Genomic DNA, 20850 nt, shown 5'->3' on the forward strand with positions numbered 1-20850 from the left:
TATATCTAAAATTTACGTGCAACATACCAGGATCAAATCAAACGTCATCATCCACTGGAAGCAAATACTCTGAAAGGTCATGGTGATTCAGTTACAGGGCTATGCTTCTCATCCGATGGCCGGAACTTGGCGACTGGTAAACTTTAATGTTCTGTATATGTAGTTTACAATTTTAGAATTATGGGGCTATGCTTTAACCCAAATGCAGATAACTATTTGACTTATAGCGTATCTTGGGTACCAATGGAGTACCATGTCTACATTATAGTGAATAGGCAATTGGCGCCCATGCATTTTAGTTATGGTATTCGATTGACATTTTTTCTGTTAGTTTGTAGTTTGCAGTGCCATAAGCCTTGTTTCCACAGTTTCTTCTTTAACCAGAGAAGATTCCGCAAGCAAGCTTGATGTCACGTTTCTTTTCAGAAAAGTTCACAAGTTCCATAAAGGCATTGATAACAGTTGGGGAGGGTTGCTTTTACATTTTGATGGCACACTTGATTACTTCAAGAGAGCGCTCTTATTTTATTAACTTGTTAACTCCACTGGGCGAAAACATTCGAATTAACTCATTTCGTGTTTCTTTAAACGCCTCACTTTCTGTTGCCTTTTCAGTTCATTTGATAGAGAAATGGCGTCCAATTGTACTTAATCAGTCATCTTCAAAATTTTGCCTCCCAACTCATCTTTCATACCCATCTCATACTTGTCATATTTTGAAGATTTACTTTTGTTCCCTTTACCTTAATCCACCCCTTCTTTTAATCACCATAAAAGGAAGGTTGAGGGTTCTATAGTGTTTTTGGTCGTAAATGCTGCATTTTTGAGGGTAGTCAATTGGTTCATTTTGTTTACTGAAATTTGAGACCTTTATGCAGTCTCATAGTTACTTGATTTCCATTATTTCATACCGCCATTTGTTTTGTGAGAACTACCATGAACAGAATCTTTGCTAATATCAGTCAAGATTGTTATTTTTGTTTGGGGTGGCATTTATATGGAATTAGTTTTCTTGTTATTAAAGTTGCTACTTTGCCTTGCTTGTAAAGTCTTCACGTGTTGTGTTATGCACGTAGATGCTGGGCAAATGCAACACTTTCACGTACTTGAGTGATTGAAGCAAGGAGTGCACGATGGTGACAGTTATAGCCCACGAGGAGTTCTGCTACTATAATTTAGGAAGTAGTTATTTTGTACTTTGTTTTTTTTTAGTTATGTTGGAGTGTGTTGCAGTTATGTAATCATGTATATAGCCAATTATGAAAAGTATATCTCCCTTGAGATAAACCTTATTCTTCTTGATCTCTGCGAGCAAGTGTTTTCTAATTCCTAGGCACCTTAACTTGAGGTGAGAGAAAGCGAGCTTCATGAGAGAATTTGACCATAAAAAATTGGTATTTGAGCATTCTGATCTTGTCATGGCTAAAGGTACCTGTGCAGATCAAATAGATAAGGATATTAAATGCTTACAAGCATCAGTGCAGGAGTTACAAGCAACTTCCATCCAAAAAAATATTGTGACAAATTGAAAGTTTAACAGCTAACTCCAGTGATCCAAACAGGTCAACTGGTAAGAATGTTGGACATGAAGCCTCTATGACAAGTGCCAGTCAGATCTTTGGCATGAACGGCAGTATTCATACTTGAACCATGAATATGAATTTCCCTCGGTTTGATGGCAAGATTCCTACTGGATGGTTGTTCAGGCCAGATACTATTTTCAATATCATGAAGTTCCTTAGGTTCAATGGGTCAGTATTGTTTCGTTCAATGTAGAAGGTGATGCTTTTGAATAGTACCAATGGTATGAATATGATGATTACCAACCCAACCTGACTTGGGACAAGTTTGTTGAGGCAATGGATGCTTGATTTGGTCCTTCATGAAGTGAGGACTTTGTTGGTTGTTTTTCCAAGCTTACACAAACTGTAACTGCCTTAGAGTACCAAAAAGAGTTCCAATGGTTGTCTAATTAGGCTAAAGGGCTCTACAGGAGCTATTCAATAAGTTTGTACATCAATGCGCTCATTAGGTATCCATATAATGGCTCTTGTAGATTTACTAATTGCTTTTAGCCTTGCTTTCGTACAAAAATAAGAAGTCAATATGAGGTAGCGATCCACCAAGGTTGATATCTCTCAACCCAAGAACAATATTCTAACCAATGTATTGAAGTTCATACTAGCTATCACCTGATTACCTTGACAGAAGCTATAGAGAGAAGAGAAAAAGGTTTGTGCTATCACTGTGATGAGAAGATTAGTCCCACCCATTGTTGCAAGACCCAACGACTATTTTGGGTAGGACTGTTGCATGATGAAGAGCAAGAGGAGACTTACTTGGATCATGAATCTTATAATTGGGTTAATGACTCACCTGAAAACTCCTCAGATTGTGAGGATATGTGGAACCATTAATAGCTTACTTCTTACTATTCTTATTGATAGTGACAACACACATAGCTTCCTTGATTCAATGGTGGCCTGGCAAGCAAAGGTACTGGTTCAATCAGATGTTTGTTTTGAAGTGATGGTGGCTAGCCGGGAATGGTTGAAGCATAGTGGTAGATGCCGAGTAGTTTTGGTCCAATCTCAGGGTGTCCCAGTCCAAGTTTTTTTTTACTTTCACTTGGAGGATGTGATGCCATCTTAGGTGATCAATGGTTGAGAACCTTGGGCCTGGTGGTTTGGGACTTCTCCAAGCCCTTTATCAACTTCTAGCAGCAAGGCAAAAACTATCAATTGCGAGGGATTTCCTCTGCTTTACCTGAATTAGTAGACTCTACAATGCTAATTAAAGGAGCTAGAAACTGCAGTAAGCTCTATGCTTAGCTTGGAAACTGAAATCAAGACAGATGAGTTAGATCCATAGTTACAAAAATTGCTAGAGGAGTTTATAGAAGTTTTTCAAGAGCCTCAAGGACTTCTTCCACCCAAATCTCATGATCACCAAATCCCCCCTCCTTAAGGAAGGGCCAACCTTGGTAAATGTTTGACCATACCCTTACTTTCAAAAGAATGAAATAGAAACGATAGTAAAGAGCTGCTGAAGTCAGGAATCATTAGACCTAGTGTAAGCCCTTTCTCATCTTCCATTTTATTAGTTCGTAAACATGATGGTACTTGGAGAAGGCATATGGGGATTTTTATTGGAGGTAATGAAAATTTTTGGTTTTGGTAATCAGTGGTGTAAATGGATTCTGGGTTGTGTTAGGACTTGCCACTATTCGATCTTGGTGACTGGTGGTGGATAAATTTTATCCCTTAGAGGATTAAGACAAGGAGATCCCCCTCTCTCCCTTCCTTTTCACTCTAATTGTTGATATACTTGGGAGGCTAATTATGATCGCTGACTTTAGAAGTTTAATAAGGGGTTGGAGAGGATGAAGTACCACTCAATTGCAATTTGATGATGATACAATCCTTTTCTATGAAGGAGGTGACTTGCGATGGTTTTGAGTATTTAGTCACCACATGGAAGCGCCTGCTTAGATCAGTACTGGTTCTGGAGAGCGCTGCAGAATGTTCAGAACCATTACCAACTCCGGCGTCGTCGACGGCATTGGCGGTGGCTGCGGGTGGGGTCGGTCAGCAGCAGAAGTAGCAGCAACAGGAAAAGCACCCCGTTGGATCCCGAAGAGAGGGAGAGTTCTTAAGTAGATTGTACAAATTTTTGAGCAAATGTCCAATTTGAAAATCAATTCTAACAAAAGTTGTATTGTGGTTTGAACATGAAAGAGAGGGAAATACCATAGGGAGCAGAAATCTTGGGTTGTGTGGTTCCTCAATAGCCTATGACTTATTTGGGTCTATCTTTGAGGGATAATTTGAGAGGTAGCAACTTTTGAAACCCAGTGGTTGAAAGGTTTACAAAGCAATTGGCTTTGTGGAAAAGCAATTGGCTTTGTGGAAAAGCAATTATTTATCTTTGGGAGGAAGGATAACTTTGATTAGGTCCACATTATCCGACCTACCTACTTACTTCATGTTGGTGTTTAGGATTCCACAAGGGGTTAGTAGAAAGCTAGAAAAGTTGATGAGGGATTTCTTATGGGAGCAGGGGAGGAAAAAAAGGATCATAAGGTAAGTTAGGAGATGGTCGGTAGGAGTAATAAGTGTGGTGGCCTAGGTATTGTGAATATTTAGGAGAGGAATATTGCTTTATTGATTAAATGGTTGTGGAGATTGCCAAATGATAGAGATAAATTGTGGGCAAAGGTGGTCATTAGCATTCATGGATTTGTGATTGAAGGCTAGGACATTGGAGTTAATATTAGGGCTACAAGATCTTCTCCATGGAATCCATTCATGCCATCCTACCTTCTTTCTTTTGTTTTTTTTTTTATTAGCAAAGAAAAATTTTATTAATAAAGGGGAGCCAATTACAGAAATATAGAAGAAAATATAAAACAAACAATACACCACACAGTATTACAATAAAGCCCCAAAAAAGCTGTTGCATGTGAACTTCTTATTTGGCTAATGAATTGACCATCCCATTTGCAGTCCTCCTAACTCAGGTATAATCCTTCTTTCTTGCCATTAATCAGGTATAATCCCTGCTCTGGAATATTGTCAAAATTTGGGAACATGTTTGGTTGGGCAATTCACCCTTAAAGGAACAATTCCTATCTTTTTTTGTCCTATCTAACCTAGGGGTGCAAATGGATCGGAACATGGTCCGAGATTCGATCCTATTTGGTTGAATTCAGGTCTTCTAATAGGATCGGATCAGATCCGATTAGAAATCGGATCGGATTCGGATCACCCCTATCCGATCTGAGAAGATCTGATCCGATATGTATTATATATGTACAAATATAAATAAATATATATAATACCTATATATTATTTATTTATTTATAAATATATTTTTATAAAATTTTTATATTATTTATTTTTTTATAAAAAATGTATATCTATGATGAAAATAATTAAAAGTACTTGTATTTTTTGTTTTTACTTTATTTAAATTAGTATATTTTATTTTTCTTTTAATAATTCATTAATTTTTAAAGAAAACAAGTCGGATTGGATCAGAATGTATATCTATGATGAAAATAATTAAAAGTACTTGTATTTTTTGTTTTTACTTTATTTAAATTAGTATATTTTATCTTTCTTTTAATAATTCATTAATTTTTAAAGAAAACAAGTCGGATTGGATCAGATCCGAAGATCCGACTTACCGATAGGATTCAAATTCAAATCGAGCCCTATCAGGTCCACTTCTTCAATTTGAATATGGTTTCTCTTTTTGTTTGGGTGTAGGTGGAACTCCCTACCAAATGTACAAAACATGTTTTCCTCTAACTTTGTTAGCTGGCCAAAGAAGAGGAGAGAACTCTTTGGAGGTGTACAAGGGCGGCTGTGTGTTAGACGATTTGGAAAGAAAGGAATCAAATAATCTTTTCAGGGAAGGAGAGAAGCAGGGGCCCCTTAATTGGATCATTATCCTTAGAGTGGTCCATTGCGTGAAGTCCTTGAAACTCTCTGGGGATTTTCTTACCAGTGATTTGATGAGGAAGTGGCTTCAAGCTGCTGCTTCTTCTCTTTTAAGGTTGTTATTAGGCCATCTTGATCCCTACCTAATGGTGGCTTCATAAATCTGAATTTTGATGGTAGTAGTGAAGGAAATCTGGGTCCTTCAGGTATTGGAGGAGTTTTTAGGGATGATGAAGGAAGAGTTATTGCTCTATTCTCTGGTCTGATTGGTGTGGGTGACTCACTGAGTGCTGAAATAATGGGTGCGCCGGAAGGAGTACAAAAAGCTTAGGAATTGCTTATCTGTAAATTGGTGATTGAAGGGGACTCAAAGTTGGTTATAAATCTACACCTATGGGAGAAGGAGAATTAGAAGGCTGTTACAAGACATGGAGGTCATCCTACGATCGATGAAAAGAGATGCTAACTCCTTTGCTGATTCTTTGGCTAAACAAGGGGTGAGAAGAAATCAACTTTTTTTGGGTAATGCTGTAAATAATCATATTTATAATCTCCCCGTTTTCATCATTGTACTTGTTTTTAATTTAATGAACTATTTCAGTTATTGATAAAAAAACATGACAGTACTTGGAGAATGTGTGTTGACTATAGGGCCCTTAATCAACTCACTATTAAAGGCAGATTTGCTGTGCCCGTCATTGATGAGTTACTTGATGAATTCCATGGATCATGCTTGTATAGTAAGCTGGATTTAATATCTGGATACCATCAAATAAGAGTTAAGGACTCGTTAAGGCATTATAAGTTCTTAGTAATGCTGTTTGGTCTCTCAAAAACACCTACCTTCTAGAGCTTGATGAACGAGGTCTTCCAATCATATCTGAGGAAATTTGTGCTAGTATTTTTTGATGATATATTGGTTAACATCACTTTTGAACAATATTTCCAACATTTATGTTTTGACACACTAGAAGTCTTGCGAGCTCACAAGTTATATGCCAAAGTTTCCAAATGCAGATTTGGATGTTGAGTGGTTGATTATTTGGGGCACACCATCTTTAACCCAAGGAGTATCAGTGGATCATTGCAAGGTGGAATGTATGTTGCAGTGGCCATGGCAAACTCCAATTAATCTCTATGGGGATTTTTTGTCTTATCAGATATTATTGGAAATTTATCATGAATTATGGGAAATAACCGCGCCATTGACTGCTCTTCTCAAGAAAGATGTTGGGGAACAAGGAATCAAAGCTAACCTTCAATTAGCTGAAGGAATCTATGACCTGTGCACTGGTGTTGGTTTTGTTGGACTTTTCTCAACCATTTATGATTGAGTGTGATGCCAGCAGTAATGGGATTCTCCAGTCTTGGTGCGTCAAGTGAAACCTGATTGTTTATTTGAGCCACGCATTCCATGGTTGATTTCTCTCTCTCTCTCTCTCTCTCTCTCCACATACAAAAGAGAATTGTTACTCATTGCTATTGCAGTTCAAAGGTGCCGTCCTTACTTGCTTGGACAATACTTTGTCATCAAGATGGACCAGATAATTCTCAAGTTTCCGCTGAACTAGAGGGTAAGAAGGCTTGGATGAAAATTTCCATGGACTTAATTGAAGGCTTACCATTGTCAAATAAGAAGTCAGATATCCTTGTAGTGGTAGATCGGCTTACAAAGTATGTGTTAAGCCCATTTCATACCCCTAGCTCTTCCTTACAGCTCCAGTAGTAGCTCGAATCTTGATGAGCAACATCTTCCATTTACATGGGATGCCACTCTTCATTGTTGGTGATCAAGGCTTGGTATTTACTAGTGTTTTTTTGGAAGGAATTGTTTAAAGTTCAAGGTACGACCCTCAGCTTAACCTTTTCATACCATCCTTATCTTGATGGCCAAACTGAAATCCTTAACAAGTGTTTGGAAAATTATCTAAGATGCTCCGGTAGCTCTAGGCTGCATATATGGTTTTGCTGGCTACCCTTGGTTGAGTGGTGGTATAGCACCACCCACCATTCCTCCACCCAAGTCACCCTTCATCAAGCTATTTATGGAACCCTACTTCCCACCCTTTTATTCTACATACTAGGTGCCACAAAGGTTCAAGCTATTGAAGACAAGTTAAGGGACAAGGATCAGATTTTAGAATTATTGAAAGACAACCTGTGTAGAGCTCAAGAAAGAATGAAGTGGTTTGCAGATTGTTACAGAATGGAGAGAATATTTGAGGTTGGTGATTGGGTATATCTGAAATTGCAGCCATATTGACAAATTCCTGTTGCTATGCACAAACCCATGTAGCTGGCTGCATGTTACTTTGGGTCATATTAGATGATTCATAAGATTGGCCCTGTAGCTTAAAAACTGGCATTACCTCCTAGCTCCAAACTACACCCTGTTTTTCATGTTTCTTGCTTGAAGAAGAAAATTGGTTCCCATGCAGTTTCTATTCCCACTTTATCATCTCTAACAGAAGTAGGCGTAATACAATCATTACTGGAAGCTATTCTGGGACATCAAATGGTCAAAGTGGGTTGTCAGACAGTTATAGAAGTCCTCATCAAATGGTAAAGAGCTCTGGAATCCGATGCAACTTGGGAGAGATTTTTGGTCTTAGAAACGAAGTTTCCCAATGTCCACCTTGAGGACAAGGCTGCTCATGAGGAGGGGATGTTGTGTACGTAGATGCTTGGTAAATTCAAAATTTCCATGTACTGGGGTGATTGAAGCAATGAGTCCATGATGTCGATGGCTACAACTCACTGAAGGAGTTCTGCTACTATAATTTTGGAATTTGCTAATTTTGTACTCTGTTTGTCTGTCATGTTCTCTGCTTTTTGGTTATGTTGGAATTTTTGTCAGTTATATAATCATGTATATAACTAACCAGTTATGAAAAGTAATGAGACTATCAAAGTTTTCAACCCATTTCTTATAGGTGCTATCTCCCCTTGAGATAAACCTTATTCTTCTTGTTCTCTGTGAGCGAATGTTTTCTAATCATAGCTTGAGGTAAGAAGAAAAAGAGCTTCACGAGAGAAATTGACCTTGACCATAACATGTTGTAATGAGACACTGGAAAAAAATATAGTTTGTAACCAAAATGATCTAAACAGCATGCACATTTTTTGTAATGTTGGACTCAGACCAGACTTCAACCTGCTAAGGCTGGCATGTCAGGTTGAATGGCCTGAATGTACAGATCAACTACCCAATTCATGAACTAAAAAAGAAAACAGAAATGCTCCTAAAAGTAGGACAAATATTGTTTGTCATGCATTGTGAAGTAGTTTATAATGTTTGGTCAAGCCCTATGGAATACGAGACAGGAGTCACAAGACATGCATAGAGGGCCTGGATGGCTGTCATATTGTCCAGTCCAGTCTGGTCATCCAGGTTTAACAATATTGTAAGTTTGTAAATCTCTTTTTTCTTTTCTGTTTCTTATGGCATTAGCCTTCATTTCAATGCAAGCAATGAAATTGGAACTTTCTGTCTACAGTTTGTGCAGATGGAGTGGTGAGGGTGTTTAAATTGGATGATGTTTCAAGTAAAAGCTTCAAGTATGACTTCTAGAAACACTTATCTTTACCTGTCTCTAAATGCAAATTAATTGATGTTTAATACATTTTCTAGTTGCTTTGCGATTCTATTTTCCATCTCTTCTGCAGGTTTTTGAGAATCAACTTGCCTGCTGGAAGCCATCCGACAGCAGTTGTCTTTTCTGATGGGGTATCAGATTTGGTCGTTGCTGCTCAAAGTCTATCTGGTTCTTCTTTATATATGCATGGAGAAGCAAATACCAAAACTACTAGTGAAACTAAGCAGCAACCCAAGCTTCCCCTCCCAGAGATCAAGTGGGAACACCACAAAGTCCATGATAAAAGGGCTATCCTGACTTTGGTTGGAACTTCTGCAAGTTATGGTACCGCTGATGGGAGTGCTATTATTGCTTCATGTTCAGAAGGTATGACATGATCTTCATTTGTAATTAATTTTACTTTTCTGTTATCAAGTTCAATTGATTTCTTCATGAATTGTCAGCTGTGTTACCTTTTCTAACTTTCAAGTTGAATGTGTATGAAATTATCTAGTTCTCTCTCTCTCTCTCTGAAAATTTGTCATGTAGTGGGCCTTTACATTGTTTAGAACCACAAGTCACCATTTTTTCAGGCACCCACTGAACATTTTGCTGGATACTAGTATGATTCAAGAATGATTATAAATGTCGTACAAATGCAGTAGCAATTACATAAAACTTGGTAATGGAGGATCCTTTACTGTGATTACATGGCACTTCTGATTCATACATAGAGCTTTTTATGCTGCTAGTGTTCAACATGGCTAATGTTAGCAATATATCACAAATATTGCCTACGTATGGATGTTTAATTAAGGGGCAACAAGAAGTGGAGTTGGAGTAGAAAAGAATGATGCCAATATGTTGCCATATCTCAAATATTTCAAGATTTGTGCATTGCATGGACTAACAATGTAATAAAATTCTATCACCAAAAAAAAAAACACAATGTAATAAAATTTAAGTATATTTTAAAACAAGGTATCATTTTCATCAAAGCATTGAAGAAGGACATCGTGCAAAGTGTAAACAACAAAGATATACTAAATCAAATAATCTCACCAAAAAAAATCCTAGATGGATTGGTATTTTAATGAAAGCCTTCATTAGAATCCATCATTTGTGAACCACTTCAGATTCTGACATTTCTTTCAATCCATATCAAGCTTGATATCTAAGTATTCCATTTTCTAGATAAATTTTGAACAAAGAAAGTTTCTTTTCTGTTTTGCATTTCTTGTGGTTTGATTTATCTTTCTATAGATATTACCATAGGTAGATGTACATTTATATGTGAATACTCCAAGGTGAAGCCTATGTGACATTGGGAGAGAGGGGGCAATTGCATTTATATGTCATGACATGCATACATAAATGTATATATTCACACATTGATACTTTCATACACGTGTATATGTACATAGACGTGCACATACGTACAGATCTTTTTAATATATGTCTATTGGATGAAGACTTAAACTTTGATACCATTTATTTGTATGTTTTTGTCAAACTTCTTTTTTGAGTCTTAATATTCTCCGACTTGTTATAAGTAGATCCTTTTAATGGTCCTCTAGCTTCTGATTTTATAAATTTGTTTTCTTACATACTTTGAAATTTCATTGAAAAATTTCACTTCTATGTTCCTCTGGTTTTTCATATATTGGCAAATGTCTGTGAAATGTTTCCAATTTTGAAAGGTGAAGGTTATAGTTAGTTCAGAATTTTAAATCTGTCTTTAATAAGTTATATACTACTTTTTAAAGCCAAAAATAGATTCTTTTATAGCAATAAAGAGATTTTTTTTCCTAATATTCTTTTTATTTTGAAATGCAGAATTGTAAGATCATGGTGCTATACAATAATGCCACCTCAATTGTCTATAGAGGTTGTGGACACCCATTTACCTAGGGGTGGAACTAGTCATCTATTGTTTAACAAATAAGATCATTCCTAGCCTGGCCCAACTGAGCCCATGAATTTCTGAGCAGTATAAATTATATAATATTTTATATTATATAAGTATAACAAATTTTAAATATTTAAAATCTGCAGGCCTTGAAGCCTGGCAAGTTCTGCCCGGGCCTAGGCTAAGCCCTTTGCCCGCCTGGCCCATGATCATCTCTAAGTTGGAGTTGGTAAAGGGTAGATGGGTGAAATCTTCCTGACTTAGATGTAAACGACCTTTGAGCTTACTTGTTACAACATGTAAGGTTAGGGATACTCACCGTGTTTACCCATATTTTAGAAAATGGGGAACTGGTTTCTTATATTACACTTGTGGTTGTTAATCCTTTTCGCAATTCATCCCAATTTACATGTGAATAATAGGTTGGGTGTAATACTTTGCTCCCTTGGATTATTTTATGTTATTACTGTTTATTTTCTCTTGGGTCTTGGATAGGGATGCCCTCATTATTACTTACTAGATGATTATTGGAGCATATTTGACCAATTCCATAGGAATTCCTTTTTTTTAATACTCTCATTTGAATTTTTTGTTTAATAATTTATTATTTTTAGGTACTGATATTATAATTTGGCATGAAAAGAATGGGAAGATCTTGGGGAATGTTGACACAAACCAGCTCAAAAATAACATGGCTACTATATCTCCAAATGGGCGTTTTATTGCTGCTGCAGCATTTACTGCAGATGTGAAGGTGAGCTGTACTATACCTATAATTTTGTTTAAATATTAGAATGCAGGATGAAGTGAGATGTATGCAAAGTTTACATTACATATCTAAAGCTTTGATGCAGCAGCATGTACTTGGTTATATCAATTTGAGCCTCTGTGAAAACCCAAAAAGAAGTTAACAAATTTAAAGAGAAGGAACAGCCTGAAAAAAGCCTTTTGACTTTCTTCTTGTCTTGTATGTATTTTACTTTTATTTCAAAATTACTATTTACAGTAACTTTCAGACTTAATATTTATAGTAATTCTTATAATTATTATTTATAGTAAAATCACAATGTATCATTTTTAGTAATTTCTGGCGCCTTTACATTAAGTTGGCTTCAGTAGGATTAGGAAAATGTTGTTAGAGTCCTCATTCAAGTATCCCTACAGGTTACCTATGGGTTTGTCTTAGTCTTAAAGCGATTAGAAGTTACTTTGGGTGAGTTTCATCCTAGTCTAAATTGGAGTTTGTAAAGGGACATCCGAGTTCATAAGTTGAGTCTATAAATAAAATCATTGTAATTGCAATCAAGCATGAATTGATTTGATGAAATAAAGTTTGGTTTAGCAAATTTGATTGTTCCAGGAATTTTTCTCTTTTCCTCCCTCTCTTATTTCTTCTTCTAAGTGATCTATTTCTTTATTGTTTATTATAAAAGAAAGAGTTCTTCTCCTTTTTTTTCTTTTTTTTTTAATTTCTTACTTATTCTTTTGTGGACAGCAAGCTGTCTATTTGCTTTTCCATCCATATTTTTCATCTTTAATACTTAAAGCCCCTTCTTCCCCCATAAAACCCACCGTCAGATCTTAAATTAGTAGCACTCCTACCCCCTCCTACATCAAGCTTCTACATTTTTTTTGTCAGTTTGGCTTGTATGTATTGATTTACATTTACATCACTTGTTAATATCTTGCTAGAACCGTTAGTTTAGAAAAACACAAAGTCTTGTTCTTGTCATGTGCATAGAAACTTCCATTGTTACACACTGTTAAATATATGCAAATTGTTTTTCCTTTTGTCCATGAGATATTATCTAGCATACCTACACTTACCATCATATTCACAGATAAAAGCATATGCCTTGGTTATCTGTATCATCATATCTTTATTCTACATGGTTCATTCATTCTTATTGTATTATGCATGGCAAAAAGTATAGTTTACAACTTTATATGGTACAAGGATGCTTTTATAAAGATGCACTAAAGATAGAAGCAAACCAGGGTTTTACATGTCTAAGGGACTGTGGTTAACTAGTGAAATATCTTGATTTTTTTTTAGATTTTCCAAATATCATATCAAAACTAGTGAAATATCTTCAAAATTTCTCCATCCCTACATGGAGAAAAATCCATTGATGTTGAAATTGTGAACCATGACTATTACTATCAAATATCATCTCTAACCTTCCCCTTGCCTGCTGTAATCCTTCTCTGTTGAAACCAAACCATAAGCCCTTCTTTTCTTTTTGAAATTCTTTGCCTTTTGCATAGTCGAGCATCTTAATGCTGACTGCTTATCAACTGTTTGACTTGAGTAGAAACAATACATGCTCCACATTATTCATTTTGATGGACACCTCATGAACATCTCTGTTCATGAGCACTTGGGCTAGTGTCTTAAAAGGAGAAAATATTTAGAAGTCCTTGTGTAGTTTTGCTCAGTTTTTTGGTGGAAATGAGTCCTTCAAATAAGTAGAATCGCATTTAATTCTTACCTTACCTATCAGAAAAACAAGTTATTTTTAGTTTACTCAGATATCGGAGCTTCTTTAGGCACCTTCAAACTTGTTATGTCATATCCTTCATGATTTAATTAGCTTGGACATCCTGTTTATCTTGTTATTAAGCAGAGTAGATTGGGCTACTGTCGACAAGTGTGTTACATCCTACAGGTTTCTGTATTTGGTTGGTAATTCTTTTCAACGTTTATTGTTGACATAACATTATTAATTTGATTTAAATACTTTGTTGCTCAACAAATTACAGGATTCTTGTTTTTATCAATTTTGACAGTTGATCAGTTCAAATTTCTCTAATGGCCCATTTGGTTCGTGGGAATAGGGTTCTGGAAACAGAATCAGAATGGGTCATCCTGATTCCAACTGTTTGGTTGGGTGGAATCGGAAACCCGTTCCCATTCCTGGTGGAATGGCATTCCCCCATTTGAGGGAATGGCCATTACCTCCCCCTCCCTTGGGAATGAAATCCAATTCCAATTCCCATCTTAACCAAACAGACTATGGGAATAGACCATTCTGATTCCGGTTCCGATTCCAACTATGAACCAAACAGACCCTAAATATCTTAAGAAGCTTATGTGCTAGAACATCCCTGACAATGACATATTTGATGTCTTACCATTCATGAATATGTACATCTTGCTTCATTTCTCAAAATGTCTTGTATGCTTGGGGAGGGGGGGGGGAGTGCAGATGAGAAATCATAAGGTTACTGCTGTCATGTTTTATTTAATATTATTGTTTTTCTGTATTCATCAAGTGATTGCCTAATTTGCATGCCAAGCTGTTACTGCTAGATCATTTTTAGGGTTTCGTGTTAAAGCTTTGACAAGTCTATCTATTGAAATAATAATTAAATTTTGCGTTTGATTTTTTTGGTCAAATTTACTTTTTCTAGGTGTGGGAGATTGTATATTCAAAGGATGGGTCAGTTATGGAGGTTCTGAATGTAATGCAGCTCAAGGGACATAAGGTGAAATGTTATCTCAGTTACTTAATATGATTTTGGTTCAGACAAAGGCAGTCGTGAAGCTTTTCATTCTAAGCGTTTTACTTATTGAATATTTCTTAATTAAGCTTTTTATCTAGTTCAAAAATTGGAAATGAATATCTGTTGTATATATCAGCTTTTTTATTCTTATAGCCGAGATTTATTATATATGTAAAAAATTTATATACCCATGTTTGAGGTTTTGAGTTTAAAGATCATGTGACTAGCATTTACCTCATTACCTGAACTAATAGATTAAGCCACCGTTTGTTAAGTCATCATCATCTAAGCCTTGTCCCAACTATATAGGGTTGGCTACATGAATCCTTTTTCACCATTCTGTTCTGTTCAGTGCCATGTCCAGCACTTAATTATGGGTGCTTAAATAATTTCTTATTACTTCCACCCAAGTCCTTTTCGGTCTGCTCCTAGCTCTTCTATCTCTTTCAACCTGTAATTGGTCTGGGGACCTATAACTTGGCATCTATCCTACATTTGAATTATCAGGATCAAACCATTCAATGGATCCTAGCTTGAAGATTTGTTGTACCAAAAGTTAGTTTAAAAATCTTATAAAAATGATATTTTGAAGAAAATATGTAAACAGTGGTCAAAAGTTCATTTGAACTTTTAAAAACTCTAAAAAAGATGGCCCTCAATGGCTACTTTTGGCCCAAGAAGATTGCAGCTGGAGCAGTGTTACATGGACTCTCCTAAATGAATGAAGTGTCGATGTTGGACACACATCAGACTCTGACACTCCATGAATTTTTGTAGGACACTTTATGTGCCATTTTCTTTTTCTCCTTGCTTATTCAACATAAATGAACAACTAATGTATACAATGATTGCCATTTTTCCTATAAAGTAACAAAAATATCTTATAGACCCTTTTCTTTAGGTTTATAATGTTAAAATTCAACAAATTAATGCCCTTGAATCCTTGTTTCTTTGTTTTGTTGACTCAGACTCGTGGTTATGCGTTGGATTCTGATTCCTGTGTAATGTCCATGTATCCTGAGCTGGAGGCAGCATGGGTATCACGAAAAAAGGGGAAGGATAAAACTTAACCTTGATGGATTTTGTTTTGGTAATCCGTTGATTTGGTGCAAGTGAAGTAATTATTGACTGATTCTTACCTAGAGCAGATGGGGCCCTTAGGTTCTTGCTAAGAGGAACCATGTCATTGGCAAATCTGAATTGCTTGTTCAGGTAGACACCAAGATCAGGAAATAACATTGCTCGTGCACTAGCAAGACAAGGTCGCAGAAGTATGTTGCTTTATGAGATGTTGGCCCATGGGTGTTGTACTTGTCCTCTTGCCTCATCTTTTGAAACAAAGTGATAGAAATCGATCAGCACCCTTGAAGACTTACTCTAGAAAGAAGGCCTTACAACAGGTCATAATAGGGTTTTTTTTTGTTATTTTATAATTTTTCTGTATTGTCTATTTATAGTTTACTTGTGTTTAAAATTTGAGGGTCATTGCATATGTAGGATTAAAGTTACTGAGTCTTCTTTGAATTGAAATAGGATATGACAGTTTGGTTTGAGTCCTAGGATTATTATGACTCTAACAGTTTGACTTCTAGGATTATTATGAGTTTAGAGTCTATAAATATGTATGGACATTTTATACAAAGATCAATGGAGCTTATTGAGTTTTCTTCAGCTTGTGCTAATTCCCATACCCTAGAGTGGTTCCAGGTGTTTTCTGTCTTCTTTCTCTCCCTATTTTCTTTCTTATTCCTTCAAGAAGCCATTACAACCATCAACAGCCATAAATTTCTGACTAAAGAATGCCATTCAACATTCTCTAAGGACTAGAATTGAGCTGGTCCTACATCACAAGGGGTTCTCTTGATACATAATAAATGTTGCTTTCTATTGCTGATAAAGAAAAAGGCTCTTAGAGGACAAGTGGAATGTTGGGGGGCCATATTGGGAATCTCTACCAATTTGCCATGTGTAGCATTCCTTGATCATTTAGCCTTCTTTTCTACATACATATCTATATCTATGTCTATATCTATGTTTATGTCTATGTCTATGTCTATGTCTAAATCTAAATCTATATCTATATCTATATATAGATATATGTATGTACATATTTGTATATATATGGACATTAAATAACTACTGATGTTTTGCACTTTCTTATTCTGTTGATTACCAGAGTGCTGTAACTTGGTTATGCTTTGCTCCAAATTCAGAACAAATTATTACAGCATCAAAAGATGGCTCAATTAGAGTGTGGAATATCAATGGTATGATTGATTTAATGATTTTTAATCATGTATTTTTTATAGTTGTTTTTGTGTAATTCAATATGATATATATGTATATATGTATTATTTTTGATAATCATTCAATATGATATATATCTGCAATATGGCTTTACTTTATATCATTCATCATATCTTTCCTGCAATGAGTGTTGTTGGAATGTTTACTTTATTTTTTTATGTTTGTATTCTGCTGAGTTAGGGTCTGTTTGGTCTAGTTAAAGTAGTTTTTTTGTCATTGTCTATGTATTCTAACTACAGAAGGGGCATAAGGGTCTTTTCCCTTTTAATTATGTCGCCCTATATATGGTAATGTAAGCTGGGTCTGAGAGCAGAGCGAACAAGTTCTCTCTTCCTTATCTTGCTGTCTTCTTCAACTGAGATCCGAAAGGCTGACCTACAACTGGTACAAACCTGTTCTTTTTTCTTTTCTCTTGGTTGTGTACCAAGAAAAAACAAAGCTGAGTGTCGTCAGAGAAGTTGTGAGGTTCTAACCTCTTTTTTTATGGATTGTGTGATCCCATACCTGAAAACAGAAAACCTGTAGGTCATGGATGACCTATTTTTTAACCTTTGTGGTGTGATGGTACTGTTTTATGACCTTTCCTGGTAGTCAATGTGTTTGGATGGTTTGGAAGTTGGTGAATTGTGACTGTTAAGGCAGTACAACACTAAAATAAACCTAAAATTTTGTTCTTTTTGGAGAATTAAAGCTGGTCTGTATTTAGATTGTGTCCAGATTGCAATGTGTGCATGCGGGCTGCATCTTTGGTGCGTTTCTAGGACTATTTTGGTGTCAGGAGGGATCATAAGGTGTGTTGAAACTGAAAAGTGTTTGAATCATGTCGTTTGAGAAATCTGCAACTTCTGGGATTTTAGGAGGTCAAAATGGAACGAGTGGGGGGATGGATATGAGTTTCCCCATGGCTGTAATCCCCTTTGATGGACTAAACTACCTTGAATGGTCTAGGGGAATTAAACTTTACATTACTGCTAGAGGGAAAATAGGGTATATTTGTTAGACAGTGTATGCCCTTAGCTCCAATCAGAATGATGTACATTATGACATTTATTTTAAATGAATAAAGTACATATTTGATTCATGTTATTATGGTGTGTTTCTCTGTAATACCCTTAAACTAGACAAATATGAGACTCGTGTTAGTTTAGAATCTTCACAACCGTTGGATAAATCTCCCAAGGCTGACACTGATGTGCTGCCAAGTTGGTTGGGGTAGCTTGTCTCAACTGCTAGGGTGAGACCTGAGGTACATGCAGTGTGGGTTTTCTTGAAACCCTGAACCGGACTAGAATTCTAGTATTGTCCTGGACCTTGGAGATTAATGGGCAAAACTAGAATGTTACACCTGACCCCTAAACTCGATTATGATACTTCAGTAGGTGTCGGATTGGGCTGTCTTTGATATGCCAATCAGTGAGATCCTTGGAGGGGGTCAAAACCTGGGTATGTTGGGACAGTCCGAGAATTCATCTGAGTGGGTGATCATAGTGACAGGATCAACCCCTTTATCGGACAAAGGTAATGATCGGGGATGCACTCTCTCTGATGGAAACCAAAGCTGTCGACATCCGATTTCAATTGTTGAAATGTGTTTTTGCAAAATATACTTATATAAAGATATACATATATATTACGGTTTCAAAATGTTTGCAAAATGTTCGCAAAATGTTTTAATTCCCAGGATCCATGTGAGTAGAGAGTGCAACACTGTACCTTGCAGTCGAGGGAGAGGTCCTCTCTTGCCGGGCAGTGTTTGATCATTATGGGCTGAGAGGTTAAGTGTAAGACCATTGAGGGTAATACCTTATGGGCTAATCTTGCATCTGCCTACAGTCCTTGGGTTTTTATAAGGTGGCTTGACCCAGGGACCACTTAGTGTAAGTGTTGGGCCCATTAAGAGCCCATGGTGATGGGCTCAGGGGTTCACTGTTTCCTACAGTGAATTCGGCCAGGCCTTGTAACAGAGGCTGGGCTGAACCCATGTGGCTGATGTGTAGATCAATGCTTGGGTCCCACGCCATACAAGGAAATCCAACTGGGTAGCAGTTTGGAAGGTTAGTGAGCACATGGACTTAATGGGCCTAAAGCCCAAATTGAACTGGTTTGATTTGATTAATTAAAGAGGGGCGGTTCTGGGATTTAGATCAGCAGATAGGATACGGAGTTATCCCTATCCACATAGAGAGTCCAGATCCAAATAATGATTTGGATTAGGAAACTCCTAATAAGATTAGGAGGGATGATCTTATTCTGCAGATAAGATAAGGGTTTATCCTTATCTCTTAAAGAGAGTTCAGATTCAAATAAGGATTTGAATTAGGAAACTCCTAATGAGATTAGGAGCTGCTCCCTTTAAGGCTATAAAAGGAGGAGAAGGGCGGACCTCCATTCACTCAATTTGATCTCAGATACAAGAGAGAAAGAAAGCAACAGTAAGACTGTGCCATCTTTTGCTCTTGTCTTCTCCTCCTGCTGCCGCCATTGCCATTTCGTTCTCTACCTGTAGGAGCGATCAAGAAAGGTTATTGATATCAGTTTTTGGTGAAAAACTGATTTGAAGTCGTGCTCACATACCCACCATCGAATTCTTGCTGAAGAATTCGGTTCTTGTGAAGAACCACCTGCTGATTCTGCTCCACTCTACACTGTGTCATCTTCAGTGGGAGCAGTTTTTGGAGATCCCCTTGGGCGTGAACACCTTCATTGGGAGTTATTATTTTCTCCGTATCAGGTATCTCCCTCTCCTACCCTTTTTTGTTTCAGATCTGGTTCGGTTTAGGGTTCAAGATTGATCCTCGAAAATGTAGTTTTCTAAAACAGTGAGTGTGATTCCCACATGGGGGAGAGAGAAATTTTTGAAAATTTGCCCTACCTTTCTGCAGGGTTCGGCTATCCATATGATGGATCTCTCATCCCTTCAATATTAATGGTAAAGTGAAGGAACCAAGGACTGAAAGTGTTGAACATGACAAATGGGACCAAGAAAATAGTATGGTGATGTCATGGCTATTGGTTTTCATGCTGCCACAAGTAAGGAAGACATTTATGTGGGCTGAATCAGCTTGTGAAATATGGGAACAAGCCAAATCTACCTATTCAAAGCAAAGGCACTATGCAATGATATACCAATTATACGCTGAATCCTCCACTTGCAAGCAGGGGGAGAGGAGTCTCTTGGTGTACTACTCAGATGTGACATCAATCTGGAAGGAATTGGATCATTATCAAAATGTGAATTAGAAGCGTGGTGAAGATGCAAAGGCCTACAAGTCGCTTATTTCCCAACAATGGGTATTTGCTATTTTTTTTTTTTTTTGGGGGGGGGGCGCTGAATCCTACATATGAGTCCATGAGGGTACAAATCGTAGGAAGTAAGAACTTACCTTTAGTTCAGGAAGTTTATGCCTTAGTTTAGTTTGTAGAGAGTAGTAGTGTGGTGAATTGTACAGAGTGGGAGCCGGTTGCACTAACAGTCCGAGGAGGTACAAATTTAAATGTTGGAGGCTCTTTTAAATAGGGTGATTCACAGAAGAGAGTGGATGACAAAGACAAGCTTTGGTGCACTCACTATCAGAAGTCCAGGCACACTAGAGACACATGTTGAGAACTCCATGGCAAGCCTAAATGGGCTCAAGAGTTGAGTAAGAAATCAACATCTGATCTGGGTAAGAAGCTAACCCAACAAAGTCAGAAGAAATATAACTCGACAAATGTGGCATTTCAAGAGACTAGTCCCATGGTACCCCAGGAGCGACACTCTGGTTCTAACCCCAAGGAAGAGATCATCAACTCTTTTTGTGACCACTTGGAATTATATGGTAGGACACTTTGTCAGATGGATTTTGACCCTACTCCTACCTCATTTGCATCTACATTAGGTATAACACTGCCATTGCTTTCCATGTGTCATTTCATACATCTAATTCCCCTTGTTAATTGAATTTGGAGCCTTAAAACACGACTCGTAAGTCAACTTTATTTTAGGCATATAACCTCCTCTTTGGGAGAGATAAGGTGAGATTAGCTGATGGGTCATTCTCCATCATAGCCGGTCAAGGAACTATCTCCCTTCCTTTCGGTCTTACCCTCTCTAATATGTTGCCGTGAC

General features: G+C 37.0%; 1 protein-coding gene across 1 annotated transcript in view; it reads left to right on the forward strand.

Moving 5' to 3' along the window:
- The window catches only part of LOC148861980 (uncharacterized), a 38360-nt gene that overhangs the window by 495 nt on the left and 17015 nt on the right, over window positions 1-20850 (forward strand). Inside the window, exons 2-7 of the mRNA XM_088982615.1 lie at window positions 31-136; window positions 8942-9002; window positions 9111-9406; window positions 11543-11682; window positions 14343-14417; window positions 16612-16702. Coding sequence (XP_088838741.1) covers window positions 31-136; window positions 8942-9002; window positions 9111-9406; window positions 11543-11682; window positions 14343-14417; window positions 16612-16702 — 769 coding nt within the window. The remainder of the gene's footprint in view (window positions 1-30; window positions 137-8941; window positions 9003-9110; window positions 9407-11542; window positions 11683-14342; window positions 14418-16611; window positions 16703-20850) is intronic.

This window comes from Nelumbo lutea, chromosome 4 (assembly GCF_056320005.1).
Source record: "Nelumbo lutea isolate HS-2025 chromosome 4, American lotus-T2T, whole genome shotgun sequence".
NCBI lineage: Eukaryota > Viridiplantae > Streptophyta > Magnoliopsida > Proteales > Nelumbonaceae > Nelumbo > Nelumbo lutea.